This window comes from Dreissena polymorpha, chromosome 10 (genome assembly GCF_020536995.1).
Source record: "Dreissena polymorpha isolate Duluth1 chromosome 10, UMN_Dpol_1.0, whole genome shotgun sequence".
Taxonomy (NCBI): Eukaryota; Metazoa; Mollusca; class Bivalvia; order Myida; family Dreissenidae; genus Dreissena; species Dreissena polymorpha.
In genome coordinates this window covers 77,241,103-77,260,114 of record NC_068364.1, presented here as the reverse complement: position 1 = coordinate 77,260,114, position 19,012 = coordinate 77,241,103, and the positions used below count along the sequence as shown (strand labels likewise).

The 19,012-nt window shown below is 35.8% G+C and overlaps 2 protein-coding genes across 4 annotated transcripts in view; one reads left to right on the top strand and one right to left on the bottom strand.

Annotated features, from left to right (window-relative positions):
* LOC127846892 (uncharacterized) overlaps nt 1–1,324 on the top strand; it is a 76,192-nt gene extending 74,868 nt beyond the window's left edge. For both annotated transcript variants that reach the window (XR_008033693.1, XM_052378311.1), the window contains 2 exons: nt 340–475; nt 1,138–1,324. The gene's annotated coding sequence lies outside the window, so the exon portion shown is untranslated. The remainder of the gene's footprint in view (nt 1–339; nt 476–1,137) is intronic.
* The window catches only part of LOC127846895 (uncharacterized), a 179,118-nt gene that overhangs the window by 157,011 nt on the left and 3,095 nt on the right, over nt 1–19,012 (bottom strand). Inside the window, exon 3 of one of the 2 annotated variants that reach the window (XM_052378315.1) lies at nt 18,920–19,009. The exons of the other annotated variant lie outside the window; for it this stretch is intronic. Coding sequence (XP_052234275.1) covers nt 18,969–19,009 — 41 coding nt within the window. The 3' untranslated portion in view covers nt 18,920–18,968. Of the gene's footprint in view, nt 1–18,919; nt 19,010–19,012 lie in introns of those variants that run through there. 2 annotated transcript variants of the gene reach the window in all.

The window sequence follows — 19,012 nt, the reverse complement described above, 5'->3', positions numbered from 1 at the left end:
AAACTCTAGCTATGATCTATTTTAAACCACAGGCCTTGGTTGTCAGTGATGTTCTGGCTTGGTCATTTTTAACTGTCTACAAAATCCAAGGGAAGTAATATGGCTTTAAAGGGAGATGATGGCTATACCTGCCAAATGATAAATTAAAATTTTATTTCAAAGTGGCACAGTAGGGGGCATTGTGTTTCTGACAAACACATCTATTGTTGGGTCACTAGGTCAAAGGTCAAGGTCAATGTGACCTCTAAAAAAAATTCTGACAAGCTTTCGCAGCCAAGAGTTGGCAGCCACTATGCAGTGCTCTTGTTTCATTTGGCACATGATTGACTTTATTTCCAGGAAAACCAGATAACAAAGCGTTGATTTTGTTCTGGATGCATTAGCAGTCACAGTACATGAACAGACAGTAGTCATCGTCTCGAGATTCTGGCCCCTGAACCATCAGTCTATGAACATAATGCAGAGCAATCTAGGGGTGAGTTTTCAAGTCATGTGTTTATTTTTGGTATGCCCACTAATTCAGAGATGTGTGGGTGCATGTAGATTCACCCTTGTCCGTCGATACATCAATCCAGCTGTCAAATTTTGTGTCTAGTGTAACCTTGAAAAGTATTGCTTCTTGTGTGATGAAACCAAATTTATTTACCATAATGCAAACGTTCCTACTTGTGTATTTTGTTTCATAATTTCTTTGATATAAATTGAGTTTTGAGACACACGTAGAAAACCTTTCTCTTTCTTCATACAAGTCTTTTGAGTTTTCTCAGAAAAACTCTCGCTAAATGCATATTTTTGGGGCCATCATCTAGTAGGCCCTTCCTTATTGTTATTTATGATTAGTTAATATTTGTCCGATAGCAAAAAGTATCTTTATAAACAATTCCGGTACAGCCTAATATTGGCCGGGTGCCTTAAAGCGCATTTTTTGTACCCTGGGTATATTGTGGTATACTTTTAAGAGTACCTGGAATACTCTTAAGTAGTACGCGAGCCAACAAGGACCAATCGAGCCATCATTTCCTCTATGGATTCAAATCAGATCATTCGAACCACCCTGTGGAAGTTCTGTGCTTGTTCTTTATTTCCTTTGGTTTCTACAATAGAAGGACAAACTGTATTACATCTTTCTTTTTTCAGACGCCAATTGACGAAATCAAACTGACCAATCAGCAACAAAGCCTGTTGCAGCAGTTGTTACCATATTGACCCCAGTCAAATCATGGAAGCTTAGACATAAATACTGTTTAAGATGTGCCAGTCTCTACAGACCTCGTGGTCTGTTAAGCACTTACTCTGACAGGTCTCATCTTCGGATTTTGTGATGGGTGGACAATGAATAACCTTGTTCAGATTGAAATGGCAGAATGAAAAAGCACAACAATTCATGCGAAAAGCCATATATTAATTAGACCAGCCATGGTTTGTTGGAAGAAAAACAATCTGTCATGTATTATGGAAACTTTGATGCTGTCAGTCATTAACAATTGATGAGATGTGTTAAATGTAGTTAAGTATAATGAGATTAAGGTAACTTGATAAAGGTGTGTATGTTAAGTAATACTTTAAGCCCACATATTGCACGTCTATATAATTACTTTGTTTGTATTACGACACTTGCATCTGATAACGTTATATGCATGGAAAATAAATTTTACTTCAGACATTCTTTCATACATTGAGCTTGTGATAATTCAAAGCTGTTTAAATGATGCTGGTAACTTGGACGCAATCACAAAATATGTATTGGATTCGGTTCATGTAACTTGTAATGCTGGTAACTTGGACGCAATCACAAAATATGTATTGGATTCTGTTCATGTAATAAGCATGTTTCAGTTTTCTGTTTTTACATGCAATATAGAAATGCTAGCTAAAATAACTGTGCAGAAAGGTTGAGAGTTTGAGGTTTCCTATTTGATCTGTCTGTCTTTTTCTATACAATAATCTTATTAAGTTTGCTCATTTGGGTCCGTATTTTATCAAGAATCTTGTTAAGTATGGCAGTATTTGAAATGAATATAAATTGAATGTAGACAACATTATTTAATCTTTCAATTGTCAGTTCTGTATTTACTTCTTTAACTTTATTGATTTGAATGGAGATTGTTTGTTAAATTATAAGATAATTACTTGTTCTTTATTTGGAATGCTTTAATTGTTTTGAAACTGAGTATTTAAAAATAAATTTATTAAATAATTATGATAAGGTTCATGAATAAAAGCCAAAGTCGTGATTGTTATTGTCTATTTTTTGTTGTTATATACATTATTTACATGCTCATAAATGTTGACAATTGTGTTCGGACATAATATATGTTTTATGTCTTACATTTGTGTATATACACATTTTGAAGACCGGATTTTCATGCTCTCAACTCATTTACCGGTAGTAACTTTACTAAAAATAAATGTTTATCACTGTATGATGGTAAATTTTGCAACTGATATATAGAGCAACTTTAAAATAATTGTATGTTCGATGTAAATAACTCATATATTGTTTCCATTTTGATGAGATAAACTTTATGTTTTCACTCCTTTGTACACATCCTTTGTAAACGGTACATCTTGTAGATTTTTGGTAACGCAAACAATTTAGCCCCTGTTAAACATTTATACATGATAACAGATTCTGAAATTTAGCAATAGGAGCAGGTTGTTAGATGCAATGCTTTTTAGTTTTCAAAGTTTACCAAGTATTTAAAACATTTGCTTAATTATGTTTTACATTCTAAAGAATAATTGATATCTCAAAACATAAATCACTAAATTACAAATCAAGGGAGAGTTATGTAATATGCTTGCAATTGCTAAGAAGTGCAGTTGTTGTTTTTTTCTTTTCCGGTTAAAGCAATGTCATTTGCTTAAAAAAGTTGTCTCCCTTGTAAGAAAATTAATGTGTTCACATCTCAACATAACAAGTAAATTCATACAGTACATGTATTTAAAATTATTCACATGATATTTACCAATAAGTCTAATGGAATTTGTAGAATAAAATATAACATGTTATTATGACGATTATAAGTGAATGTTTGGCACAAAATGCCTCTTAATCTCTATATTTACAACTTCAGCAAATGTCTAAGACCAGATTTTCCTAAATGGTGTGGTTGTTGACATTAATATTAAATTTAGTTCATGAACCATAAATGTTTTGTTGTTGAACATATAAAAAAAGCTTTATGTATATTAATTTTATGTCATATTTCAAACATATCATATTGATACGATTGACAGAAAATAAACATTTTGCTTTAATGTGTATACATGAAGTGTATACATGAGTAACGATTGGTACCATTCAAGCATGTTAATAATGAACTATAGTTGTAGTACTAGATGCATTTTTAGCTCATCTATTTTTTGGAGAAAAAAAATGAGCTATTGTCATCACCTTGGCATCGGCGTCCGGTTATGTTTTGTGTTTAGGTCCACTTTTCTCAGAAAGTATCAAAGCTATTGCATTCACACTTGGTACACTTACTTACTATCATGAGGGGACAGAACAGGCAAAGTGAGATAACTCTGGCGTGCATTTTTACAGAATTATGTGCCCTTTTTATACTTAGCAAATTTAAAATTTGGTTAAGTTTTGTGTTTAGGTCCATTTTATTTGTTAAGTATCAAAGCTTTTGCTTTCATACTTGCAACACTCACTAACTATTATAAGGGGACTGTGCAGGCAAAGTTATGTAACTCTGACTGGCATTTTGACAGAATTATGTGCCCTTTTTATACTTAGAAAATTGAAAATTTGGTTAAGTTTTGTGTTTAGGTCTACTTTATTCCTAAAGTATCAAAGCTATTGCTTTCATACTTGCAACACTTACTAACTATGTTAAGGGAACTGTGCAGGCAAAGTTGCATCACTCTAGTTGTCATTTTGACGGAATTATGGCCCTTTTTTGACTTAGTAACTTTGAATATATGGTTATATTTTGTGTTTGGATCCACTTTACTTCCAAAGTATCAAGCTTTGTATTGCTTTCAAACTTCAAATACTTTCATGCTATCATGCGGGTACTGTACCTGGGAAGTTGAATTTTACCTTGACCTTTGATTGACTATCAAGGTCAAATTATTAAATTTTGCTAAAATTACCATAACTTCTTTAGTTATGATTAGATTTGATAGATACTTTGACATAAGAACTCTTTCCTGACATACCAAAATAGACTCTACCCAAACCATTCCCAAAGCCCCCCCCCCCCCCCCCTCCAACCCCAGAATCCAGAATCCCCCATCCAATTTTTTTTGTTTTTCATTCTTTTTTAAAGATCATCTCATAAATAAAACCATCACACTATACCCTCCACCGCCCCCCCCCCCCCCCCCAATTTTTTTTTATTTGTTAAAAACAACAAAAAAATTATTTTATTTTTGAAATACCGTCCAACCATCCCACTCAAGAATACCCCTCCCCCCCCCCCAAAATAAACAACAACAACAAATTGTTTGTTTTCTTATTTTTTGAAGATAATGTAATAAATGACCACACCCCCACAATATACACCCCTCTCCACTCCACCCCTCCCTCCTTTGTGATTGAAGTATTGAGAGTCCCTTCACCTTTAAAAGAAAAATAGATGAGCGGTCTGCACCCGCAAGGCGGTGCTCTTGTTTTGATCATGTCTTAATTTGTTCGTCTACTCCAAATAAACATGTTGCATTTGTAAATAAAGCGTGTATAACCTCTATGTACTGTCCCAAGGTCTGTTTTCAAATACTTGAGTACCTCATATTGAGCAGAGACTTACCAATTTATGGCATTATTTGTTATGCACATGTCTGACTTATATAAATATCTTCAAGTTCTGAGATTACTGTTCAGGGTATTTTAAAGGTAAAAGTTTAAATATTTCTATAGACTGTAACCTGGTGTCTGTTAAGTTAATTTTAATACATTTATAATGTCTAGCGTATTGAATGTGTAAGTGTCTTTATTCTCGCCCGCATGCATTGTTGCTGTATGCTTTGACAAAGCTTACTACACAACCTATGTGTTTGTTTATCATTTATAACCAGTGGTTTGTCCGCAGAGATTACATAATACTATACTCACTAAATAAATCAACTTCATTTATTGATTTGATTTTGTATATATTCACTTCTCATGACTGAATCTGCAATAGGCCTTTGAATATGTGGTAAGAAAAACATTTTTTATTAAAGGTTAGAAACTTTATTATCAGATTTTGACAGATGGTGGTTAACATTCAACTGGAGAGTAGCCGGGAAAAAAATGGCTGTAAAACAGTGAAGTTTGATCCACTTTTAGTTATGTCTTATATATCACATTATCTATATTTTTTGTTAATTTGGATCATAATGATCTTTAAAAAATGGAATGATTATGAGGGTTTCCAAAATGATGCATTTATTTTATGTTAAAGTTATTGCTTTCAATTTTAATTTGTTATGGAAATATTTAAGTTTATGTGACTTACAGAGATATACATGTTTATGTAAGTGATGTGCTGTTTGATGATTTAAGAATTGTCTTGCACTCTGATTAAAGTAGATCGCCATTGATTCAAGTTCGAATACTGATGTACAGTTAAAGTGTGTTGTACTTTCAAATAAAAATACTATGTAAATATAGTTCAGTTATCCCTTGTTTACAAGATCACATTTTTATTGCTCATCGTTGGTGTTGGTGTTTGCATTCGGACACTAATGCTTTCCTTATATGTTTATTATGTAGACCCGCTTTTACAAGACCACATTCTGACAAGCTTAAATGTATGTATATAATGTAGTTCCTCATTTACCAGACCACATTTTGATGTTCTTAAACGTGTTCAAAGCTTGACGAAATTTTTGTTGACATTTAGCCATTTACATTTATAATAACTGAACAACAAATGAATTGTCAGTGTAAATAAATAATTTATTGTTGTTCGATCAGTTAAAGTATTTCACTGTTTTCATTCACACTTTAAATTAATAACATAACAAGTTGTAAGGTACACACAATCTATTTCAACAAGGGAGACAATTTTGAATTTGTTTTTTAAGAATATAACATATCTTTATCGAGATAGAGAGAATGACAGTTTTGACAATTTTAACAATATTACATCACTCTCCGTTGACTTGTAATTGACTTATTTTCATTAACCAGTTTTAATTGTTCTTTCGATCAAATACAATTTATCTTAAGATATTTTTACAAAACAAGTAAACACATTTTCAAGTAGTGTCTTAATTTGAATTGTATGAAATGAAAAGCAAGGCATATAACAAGGTATTTTAATTTAAAGTATGGTTTTCTCTTTCCCACAAGCACACACCAGTCATTTGATATACATCTGTACTATATGTAAGTTTAATATGATAAATTACACAAGCTTTGCATCTAAAAGATGGATAAAATGAAAATTATGTGAACATATGAATGAAAACAGTGAAATACTTTAACAAATTCAATTATAAAAAACAACAAGTTTACTTTTGTACACAAGTTGAATAAACTATTATACATTTTTTTGTAGATGTCAACAAGTAAAGTACTTCAGTTAAGTGCTTAAATAAAAAATAAACGACACGTTGTTAACTAAAAAGTTATCAATTGTTTCGTCGGAAAAATACTGCAGAATATTTATGTCAGGTATACCAACAAAGAAAAACAAAATATTAACATTCTTTTTCTTAAAATAAAAGAAACACGTTTAGTTTAAGAACAGATAATAATATTTTAAACTAGAAAGGTCTTTTAAATAGGTAAGGTTTCTCATGACGAAGTATATAATTAATTTGAAATACTGGAAATATAATTAACGTCGTGATGCATATATAGTACAATAAAGCAAAGTATTTTTTAACAAAACCCATATCATAAGATTTGTATATACTCACTTCATGTTGACGAAATGCTTATTCTTTTAGAAAAAATACCGTGTACAGTCAAATTAATTTTTGTTGATTTTCTTTACAATTTATTCAATGTATATACGTACTTATGTATAATACTATATATTTCGTATAACATTCAAAGTGCCATGTTTTAACACTTAATACCTGTCCTTTTATGTCGGTCATTCAGCCCATTTGAGCCGCATTCTGATAAAATGTGACTTAATGCATGTTGTCTAAGTGTTGTCCCAGATTGGCAGTCCGCACATGCTAATTTGGGACGACAGTTATCGCTTTAATAAATTTTTCGTTTTCAAGAAGTATCTTTTTTAGCGAAATCAAGTTTCGGAAAGTGTCGCCGGTGATTACCGGCAGAATGTTAGGATTGCACGGGCTTATCTGGGACAACACTTTACGCACATGCATTACTACCCTTTTTCCGAAAGCGCGGCTCATTTAAAAGTTGATAAAAATCAGAATGACGACAGTTCCTTAAGATATATCCTCATTAGAGATTGTATGTGGAACCAAATCATGTTAAAGCAATAAACAAAACCATAACCCTTTTTTCTGAGTTGTAGTTACTTTGTCCAAATCTCCATGTTCAATTCTCAGCGCAAAGACAAATAACACTCCCGCTGTTTTTAGTTTATATATTGTTTCCTTGAGAAAGCTTAGTAATGACGAACGCTAGGCGGACACCATTTCCACCGAGTCACTGCGAAATATAAGAACATGTTAAAGGACAGTTTGACAGTACGACAAGCAGACGGACGGACAAATATGCAGACATTAAAGACAGACCGGCTAGATACATTTAAATCTAGACATTCGCATAGTTACTTTTGTTCTTATGTACTGATATTTCAGTATTATATCAACAGTATTTTAAAACACATGTACACCAAACAAAATCCATGAGAAAAAAACACATAATTTCCAATTGATGGAAATGACGCTTAGTCACTGAATATTATTTCCTTTATAAGTAAAACATTTAGTAAGCGTCATCAGCTATCGCATGAATAGAAACAAGAAATATCAATAAACATCAGATAACAATGCTTATTGAGAGATATTAACTAGAAACTTCACAATTGGTAATTTTCGAGTCCTTTTCAGCTCACCTGAGCACAATGTGCTTATGGTTAGCTTTTGCGATCGTCTTTTGTCCGGCGTGCGTTGTGTGGCGTCAACATTTGCCTTGTTAACACTCTAAATTTTTCCGGTTGGTTTTAACACATGACCTCTATGGTCCGGGGCATTTTTCCTTATATGGCAATAATACTTGTTAGCACTCTTAAAGTTACATTTATAGTTCCCTTTTCATAGGACTTGGTCACAACATTTGTTCTAATGCTATCTTGGGCTGCAAACAACAGGTCAGTTCCTTTGTATCTTTGTGAGGTGAGTGACTTTGTGCCTTTTACGTTGTTTGATCAGTACGTGTGTTAATGTTTTGAGAACGATATAATTTCCATAAGAAACGATTTTTGTAAAGTTTGTTTGAACTCTGAATAGGCAGGTGTTTTAACCCATTTATGCCTAGTGGACTCTCCCATCCTTCTAAATTGGATCAATTTATTTCCAAAATTAGGGATGTCTAGTATATTTATTTCTATATTTAGAATATTGCTTACAGAAATTCCTAAAAGCAAACAGCGCAGACCCTGATGAGACGCCGCATCATGGTCTACGCTGTTTGCCAAGGCGTTTTTTCTAGACGCTAGGCATAAATGGGTTAATATATGAGTATCGTTCCGGGTAAACAGGGCTTAAAGGGACCTGTTCACGTTTTGGTAAATTGACAAAATAAAAAAATGGTTCAGATTCGCAAATTTTCATTGTAATTATATGTGTGAGGGAACAGTAATACTGAAAATTAACCATCCTCTAAAATGTCCATTATTGACGATTTAAAAACCTGAAAATTATCAAGCGTTGCAACGTGAAACGATTAAATAATTTGAAGAGTTCTGTTGTTGTCGTTATGTTTTTGGACACTACGAGGATTGCTTATATAAAGCATAAGCATAAAATAAATCACTAATTGTTTCAGCACGGATGACCGAGTGGTCTAAGCGTTAATACTTCAATACTTGCCAAATTCTGTGAAAAGGCCCTTAAACTCATGTGCGTAATAAGTCGTCACAAAAATTAGCCTGTGCAGTCCGCACATCCTAATGTTGGGCGATACTTTACGTCTTTATGATATTTTTAGTTTAAAGGAAGTCTCTTCTAAACGAAAATCCGGACTGCGGACTGCACAAGCTATAATCTAGGACGACATTTAAAGGGACTGTCAACCACGAATGACGAAAAAAGATAAGTTTTAAAATACCGTATTTTTTACAATTATTAGTTTATATTGAATAAAATATCACGACTTGTATGTTACATTACTTGAAAAAAGTTCATATTTTCATTAATGTTACATTGCTTGAAAAAAAAATCATAATTTCATTAAAAGCCAGCGTATCTCAGTGGTAGCGCATTATCTTTTGCTTACAGTGGGCTCGGATTTGAATCCCGGGTAAGACGTATTTTATTTAATCGTTGTACTTGATGTTGTAATTAGTTACGACTATTCAAAACAGTATGGTTTTGTAATAACATGTTCAGTTATTGTAAACAATAAATGCCATTTTTCTAAAAGGCTTATTGTTAAACTCAAAACATTTTACCAACTGTAACAAAGCATATTCATTCAATTGGAAGATATATCTGTGGCGGTCCTCCTCCCATGTGTCGACGTAGAAATTCCTCAACGGAATTCGCAAGCTACTGTTTGCTGCATCAATTATTTTAGACTCGTTCTGTACGTAAAACCGAATAATTCTCAGAATTAATATCGCTGTCTTAATGGTTAAGCTCTTTCGCAGAGACTTAAGTCCGGCGATTGTATTTAATCACGATGCAATTAAGCCTCGTTCTGGAAAAACGGGGCTTACTGCATGGGCTTACAGTTTCGTTGAAGTTTAATCTGTGCAGTTCGTACTTTCATTATATACGGGATTTTCGTGTTCAAGAGATTCCTTTCGACGAAAATTTCCATAAAAGCGGAAAGTGTCCAACTTGGTTTGATTGTGCGAACTGAACGGGCTTATCCGGGACGACACTTTGCGCACATGCAATAAACCCCGTTTTCTCATATCGAGGCTTAATTGTACTTGTATACTAAACATAACTGCTTACTTGATACATAAAGTAGTTATTATATACTGGCATTTTTGTCGGAAAATGTCAACACTTGCATATAACTTACAAACGAACGTTTCCGACTACATTTTTTACAACATCATTATGAGATAATGAAATCGCGATTAAGCGAATACATACATTAGTTATATCAATAAAACAAAAATTTAAATATACAAATATTTAACAAAATTAAACTATTGCTTAGTTTTTTAGTATTTTTGCACTGTAAACTTAACAAATTATTAATGAGCTTCCATCAGTGAAAAACGGGAATTAACGAATGTGCGTAATGTGTCGTCCCAGATAAGCCTGTGCTATCCGAAAAAAAGGCTTACCAAGGACGACGATTTCCGCATTAATGGTATTTTACATTTAATGTAAGTCTCTTGCTAGCCAAAATTTATTTTATTCGGAATAATATTACTAGTCTGCTTCGAGCATTTTCTCTTGCGCGTTTCAACCGGAAATGTCAACGTCCGGCTTGTACCATTCAAATAAAACACGAAGTTATTCTGGTTTATTATTTCAAAGCAAAGTGGTTATAACTGTGTGGTTATTATTTATGACGACACTTATGGCAATCGAGATTTACTAAAATGTAGTTATGCTTAAATTGCTGCGTTATTTTGCGAGAAATTTACCCCACGTTGTGTATGTACTTAAACTGTTAAATACTACCATATAATAATCAGAATATGCTACACATACATTAAATGCAACCAGATTAATTGTCGCTCATCCTAATGTTTGAAGAAAAAAGTAATTATGGGAACATCGATGAATTACAACTGATACTGAAAAATAACAGTGAACAAGTTCCATAATTGTAACCTTTTTACAGTGAAATGACGTCATTTTTTGGGCGTGATGGCGATATAATGACAAAAGAGTTAAATATTAAAAGGCAATCACACTGTGTGAAAAAGTTAAATAAAATGAAGATTGGTTGGTTTTGAGGAAAGTGTCGTCCCTCATAGGCCTGTGCTGCTTAGGCTAATCTGGGACGACACTTTACATACACATGATTACGCCTTTTCTTCCAAAGCAAGGCAAATATATATACGTTAACAGTGGATTACATTTTGATCATAAAACACAACATTTTTCCAAAAATGACTATTTTATAAAGCATTTTGAGTAATTGCGACCTGGGGCCGATTATAACTGCTCGGCCCTGATCAGTCGTGTATTAATGTCTATACTAAATTATAGATGGGCACAGGTTTTGAGTCATACTATCATACTATATTGGTCCTCACTAAAATATATGAAGAACCCGCTTTCCGTACTTTTATTTTCATTCAATTGATTACGCAATTTATGTCGTATCTCATGTGATGTAATTTCAATGACGAAACTAGCTAGACGCTTTTGATTTAAGGACAACAGTTCGGATTCGGAGGTTTTTTTATTTAACAGTAAAATATTTTTTAAGCATTGAACGATTCCAAAACGTATTTCGGATTGTGTTATTGTCGTGCATAATTGGGAGCTTCAATAGAAATAAAAATGTGTAATGGCTTCGACATTCGATTGCATAAATCGTGTTTTTGGTGACAGAGTTTAGCATCCGATACAAACAATTAAAAAAGTGTGATTACAAATCAGTATAGATAAACGAATGGAGTAACCAAAAATGGAATTACAAATCTTTGTTATTTTAGTGTTATATGATTTAAGTTGTCATCGACGTGTGTCTTTTGCTATACACAAAGAGGCATCAATTTAATGTGCAGATAAGTTTCAGTTTCAATCGATATTTGTAGTATCCAAATTGTGTGCTACGTGTCATAATAACTATGTTCGAGTCTTTCGTTGAGTTTTGGCTAAATGTTATTGATCATCGTTAACTAAGACGTCGCGCGCACACGTTCTGAGGGCCGATCATAAATAACCGGCCCTCGCGTGAGGGCCGATTATTTATTATGACCCCGCAAAGGTGATAATTGATTAAAAAACTGTACAAAGGTGTGACTATATATAGGAAGGTATGTATTATTATTTGATACATTTGCTATTCTCTTGGAACTGATTTTATTAAAGTATTGCATCTTATCTATTTTCTTTTGACGATTGTTAATAAAATTGTTAATTTTATTTTCAAGAATTACATTAAATATACAGTTTATAGAGTGTAGGTTAATTGAACTGTATAACTGTTTAGAATGTTTCGCTTGTTGTTGTTTTTTGTGTTAAGCAATTCAAATCCGCTTTAATGTTAATTTGTATAGAAAGGAAGTGTCATCTTAACGACAATCCAGGTAAGGCGGAGAGTGTCGTCCCTGATTAGCCTGTGCGAACTGCACAATCCAGGTAAGGCGGAGAGTGTCGTCCCTGATTAGCCTGTGCGAACTGCAGCAGGTAAATCCGGAATGACAACTAACGCACATGCATGAAGCTAGAATTTCCAGAACGAGGCTTGTTAATTTTCATCGGGGATGGGAAAAGGGGAAAAACTAATTGCAGTGCTATTTCCTTCCTGCATGGCGCCCGATAGTGATCTCAACAGAGGACTGGCTGGAACATGATAGCAAGCAAACGATAAACAAACACCCCATTGAACATCGTGTGAAAGATTTATAGCGAATATCAATCATTGACTTGTGACACGTGATACTTACATCTGTGCATCAACAGCGTCCCGCGCCGCGGTCCCGCTAGGTGCATCCGGTTTCTGTGGGATCTCCTTCCGGCATCGCGGCGCATGCGTACTACAAGCGCGGTGGCTGGTGGCGTCATACACGCAATCCGGGTCCAGCAAGAGGGTACTGAGCGGAAACCAAGAGCAACTAACTTCTGGTACTGGAAAGGACTGACTGGCTGCTTAAATATGAGAAGTCAGCTAACTATGCGTGCTCGGACCGGCTACCAAACAATGTTTGTTGTATTTTATAAACAAAATCGTTATACCAAAGTAATGTATATGTAGTGATTGTTATCAAGTCAAGTTTGCATAATATATGGGAACATTTTAAAGTATACAAAACAATGACATGTATTATCATAAACATAGCAGTATTTTATTTATTTACTTTAAATTTTCTGCACTCAACAGTATAATTTATTTGTAAGTAATCTCAATCAATTGCGACAAATCATACAGACTGACTGATTAAAGTAATCTGAGCGGTTATTTCCTTTTTGATGATCGAAAGCTGCTTCGTGCTTGTCGTGTTTTTTTTTGGTTATATTTGTGAGCGTTTATTTATGAATGTATATTATTTGCAATCAATAACCTATGACATATCTCAATAATGTTGACTAGAGTCGTATGTGTTGTTCTTATTGAAACAAAACATATTTTTGAGAAAATAATAATCGATCAAAATAACGGCATCGCATGTTGTTGTTTTTTTTATAAGAAAGGCAATGTTTTGATCAGAGACATGCTCGGAACCAGTTACATATCTGATGCTCGGAGCCAGTGACATCTGAACGTGAATATGGCGAGTCTGTCTTAATGTATAATTAAGGTTCTTAATTGTATTTAGGGGAAATATTAACACACCCGCTGCTCCTTTCGGGGGCCTCAGTTTGGTCTTATCAGTCACGTGATAATTAGTTACTGGTTTGACCGGCTGATTCTGTCTGGGGAAGTTTGCGCGCAATCTCCGTCAAGGATGCTTGTTTTTTTTTGTGTTGCTCAATTGTGTCTTTAACCTATTATCAGTTTTAACGGATAAAGTGTTTTTACTTAAATCTTTGGTGTTGAAAAATGAACAACGATATAGAAGCTACGAGTGACTTTGCTTTTGAAGCTTGGATTACAGAACTAAATTTACCCCGAAAAGTGTCGCAGATCTTACGTCAGGAGGAACTGACATCAAAAGAAACATTGTCATTATTAAGTGAAAACGACCTTAAAGGCTTAGGATTACCTCTGGGTTGTACGAAGGTGATCCTTGAGCAAGTGAGAAAATGGAAACAGGGCGAGATTAGTGATACTGCTGGCGAGCAACCCAACGATAAAGAAACGCAAAACGAGGTGACGCTGGATGGTTCCGGTAAGTTGCTCGATGAGCTTCTTACTTTCCCAAACATAACACAGCTTCCTTCAAAAGAAAGACACAGTAATGTGCATAATGGGTCTAGCTTTATGGACCCAAGATCAATCCTTACCATGAAAGCAAATACAAAAAAGACAGTTCACATAACACAGTTCCTGTCGGAGAACAGCAAACGACGGAAGAATAATAAAAGGAAAGAATTCGTCTTGCACTCGAGCGAACGTGAAACTATTGTCTTCAAAACTGAAGATGAGCATCCCTATTTGGGCATCCAAATGGAGGAATGGGGGGCAGCGAATATGCGAGTCCTTAACCACCTTCTTACGGTGAACGACATTGAAAGAAGCGAGGTGGAGTTTTACCTCGCATACACTACCAGAATTTTTGAATTTGCAGAGTACTTCGAGTGGAATAGTGTGCTGAACTATGATTACCACTATCGTGAACTGCAAGCAGAACATGGATTTAAGTGGGGAACATACTCCCCGCATATGGAACTCCAAATGCTAGTTCCTAAACGACCAAAACCGTCAGTTCCGGTCCAAAATCCAGCGCCAAAAGAGGACTGCAGGATATTTAAGGCGAAAGGTGCATGTCCGTTTGGGGATAAATGCCGTTACAAGCACGTGAAGGCTCTACCCTCAAACAACTCTCGCCAAGACGCTACAAAAAACCAGTAGTCCGACCGTCGACCTTGAAACTCCAAGCCTGGGAACAAAATCTGCCGGCGGATTATAAGGATCGTGAATTTATACTTTCAGGAATCAAGAACGGTTTTCATGTCCTGGACATGGGCAAAATTTCTCAAAGTGCAGAGGTGGAAAATTATTCATCGGGCACAAATTTAAATATGCGCGCGCGAACTGAGGCCCAAATTCTCACGGAAGTTGAGAACGGGCATTATAAGATAGTCGATGAAAAACCGCTCATCATTTCTGCACTTGGAGCCATACCAAAATCTGATTCTTCGAAAGTAAGATTAATTCATGATTGTAGTCAGCCGACAGGATTTGCAGTTAATGACTTTGCGGACGCAACTACCTTTAAATATCAATCAATTAAAGACGCCATAAAGCTAATCACACCTAACTGTTACATGGCTAAATTAGACCTTCAAAATGCTTATCGAAGCGTTAATATTCATTCCTCTAATACTCAAGCTACAGGTTTAAAATGGCGTTTTGGAAACAATAAACACTTCACTTACATGGTAGATACAAAACTTCCCTTCGGAGCAAAACTGTCCCCTTATATATTTAATACACTGACCCAAGCTGTACGAGTGATTATGAAAAATAGAGGTTTCAAAGATATCATTGGGTATTTAGATGACTTTCTCTTAGTAGCAGACACATACGACAATTGTCAAAAAGCACTTCATGAACTTATGAAATTAGTCCGCGAATTAGGATTTCAAATCAACTACAATAAAGTGGAAGGACCGTATCAGAAGCTGACATTCCTTGGGCTCGTTTTAAATTCAATTAATATGACTATAACGGTACCGGACCAAAAAATCACGGAAATACACACGCTCCTGATAAATACACTGCACGCAAGGAAAATTACAAAAAGACGGATTCAACAACTAGTCGGCAAATTAAATTGGATAACACAATGTGTTTACGGCGGTCGGTTTCATATGCGTCGCTTAATTGACCGCGCAAATTCTCTTCGCTCTAGTGGACATCGTACTTATGTAAATAAAGATATGAAACTTGATATTATGTGGTGGTTGGACTTCATGAAAGTATTCAATGGTACAATGCAGATGATAGACGATAGAATGCCTGTGTCAGTCAGCATTGACGCATGCAAAACTGCATGCGGCTCGTTTTTCCAAGGGGACTTCATACATGCACCATGGACTCCTCAGACGGCATTACTTCCTATAAATTACTTGGAAGTACTTTCATTGGAAATTGCTACAAGACGATGGTCACGTGCGTGGTCCAACAAATTGGTATACGTACATTGTGACAACATAACCGCATGCGCGATCATAAACAAAGGATCTTGCAAACATCCAACTGTGATGGATTCGCTTAGACGAATCTTTTGGCTGAGTGCTATTTATAACTTTAGAATTCGTGCTGTTTATTACCCTGGCCGTTTCAACACTCTAGCTGACAGGGTATCAAGACTCCATGAACCAAATGGGTTTTCGCGGCTAATCGAAATCATGGAACAATCGGGTTTTTCTCTTTACAGATAGAAGCGGTACAACGGAAGAGGACCTGGATCGGGCCGTTGAATATTTCTACAGTAACGCTCTGTCGTCCAACACGAAACGGACCTATTCAACGCATAGATCATCCTATCTCAAATTCTGCGAAAAGTTCGGATATGCCGCTGTTCCTGCATGCACGACGACATTGTGTCGTTATGCTGCCTATCTGTCAAAAACGTTAAAGTTCAGCTCAATCAAACAGTACATGAACATTATACGCTTACTTCACGCAGAATGGAACCTGCCTAACCCGGTAGCAGACAACTTCAAACTTAAGTACACGATGCAGGGTATACGCAGTCATATTGGGGACATAACTGTGCGCAAACAACCTATAACACCGGAACTACTAATAATCATTCTGGAACGACTAGACATGTCCACCTCATTCGACTCATCCGTGTGGGCTGTAGCCCTAACAATGTTTTACGGCTTATTGCGTCGCAGTAACGTTTTGGTCTCCAGTGATATGGCCTTCGACCCCCACAAACATCTCAGACGGCGTGACATAACCTATCATCAATGGGGTATTATGGTGCACATAAGATGGAGCAAGACAAATCAGTACCAGTCTAGAACCTTTGATATCCCGCTCCCGCGCCTTAAGCAGCATCGCTTGTGTCCTGTGCAGGCTATATTCCATGCCGCAAAACTTTCCGCGCTAGCAAACAATGACGGCCCAGCCTTTGTTTATTTGAAGGATGGCCATACTCAGGTTCTAACCAGTAATCTGTTCATTGGTCGGATTCGACAGTGTTTGCAGGCAGGTGGTGTGGATCCTAGTGAGATTGCGTCACATTCATTCAGGCGCGGTGGTGCTACTTTCTGCTATGCCATCGGGCTTCCCCCAGATGCAATCAAACTACTGGGCGATTGGCGTTCAAACTGTTATCAGAACTACTTATCAAATGACACTCGTGCTAGGTACAATATTATCCAATCCATGCAAAAAGTAATCCAGGAATCTTAATGTTAAACGAGTATACCCCTACTATCTACCCCTACTTTGGGAGTTTGGGAATAACATTATCTTGTTTGTTGTGTATGCATGCATATCTTTGAATTGTTTACAATGCTTGAACATGCGTTATTACCAATGTGTGTAACATGAATATATTTAATTTAATTATTGCATTACCTTTAGCGCGCATCTACTTTGATTTGCCATGTTTTGTTATTATGCGCGCTTTTAGTTTTGGAGCTATAGTTAGTAGTATTAATAAAGCTCTCCTTACCCCTCTATATGTGTTGTTGGTCTTTCGTTTAAGTATAATTAAGGTTCTTAATTGTATTTAGAGGAAATATTAACACACCCGCTGCTCCTTTCGGGGGCCTCAGTTTGGTCTTATCAGTCACGTGATAATTAGTTACTGGTTTGACCGGCTGATTCTGTCTGGGGAAGTTTGCGCGCAATCTCCGTCAAGGATGCTTGTTTTTTCCCACCCTCCTCCCTTTGACAGTAACTGCGTGGGTTTTCGGGAATAACATTATCTTGTTTGTTGTGTATGCATGCATATCTTTGAATTGTTTACAATGCTTGAACATGCGTTATTACCAATGTGTGTAACATGAATATATTTAATTTAATTATTGCATTACCTTTAGCGCGCATCTACTTTGATTTGCCATGTTTTGTTATTATGCGCGCTTTTAGTTTTGGAGCTATAGTTAGTAGTATTAATAAAGCTCTCCTTACCCCTCTATATGTGTTGTTGGTCTTTCGTTTAATACAAGGCATGCAGCGATTTCGGCGTAGCGTGAGTACGACTTAATTCAGTGTTTTAATTCAAAAGCTTTGCGCAATCCAAAGATTCTTCATAAAGAGTTGCAATATATGTCCTATCTCAACAGACCAGCGAAATGATCCAGGGCATATTTATAAATAAAATTAGGACATTTCCTTAGGTTTTCAAAAGGTGCATTGGTTATGCTAATCAAATATTGTACGGACACTTACAGTTGCGGCTTAGTTGTATACTCAGCGTTAATAGAGATCGATCATAAATATTGTTCTTAAATAAAGGGAATGCGAAATATTGACAGGAATTTAATATAATTATTGAAAGAAAAATTATCAAAGAGGTTAAGACGTGTTATTGTAATTCATCCAAAATTGCACCGTAACTTAAAATAAAAACCGCTCGGAAAAAAACGGGGCTTAATTTGTGCGCGTAAACTCAAGTGTCGTCCAAAATAAGCTTGTACAGTTCGCACAAGCTAATCTAGGATGACACTTTCTGATTGTATGGCATTTTTTGTTTAAAGGCAGTAACAGAATTATCGAACATCTAGCAAACTGCACAGGCTATTATGGAACGACACTTTCTGATTGTATGGCATGTTTTGTTAAATGGCAGTAAAATAATTAGCGACCATCCAGCGAACTGTACAGACCAATAAGGGACGACACTTTCTGATTGTATGGCATGTTTTGTTTAAAGGCAGTAAAATAATTAGCGAAGATCCAGCAAACTGCACAGGCTAATATGGGACGATACTTTACGCACATGCATTAAGTCCGGTTTTCCCAGGGCTAAATATGTATCGTATGATGTTCTATAAGACGGGCTGTATTTAATTACCGACCATTTACCTTTGCAGAGATGTACGATCTGTCTGGCCCGGCGGTTAAGGGCCGACACCGACCGGAAGTGGGCCGGCTGTCCACTTTATCAACTTCCATGGAGGAACCAGACCCGCCCTGCGCACGCCACTT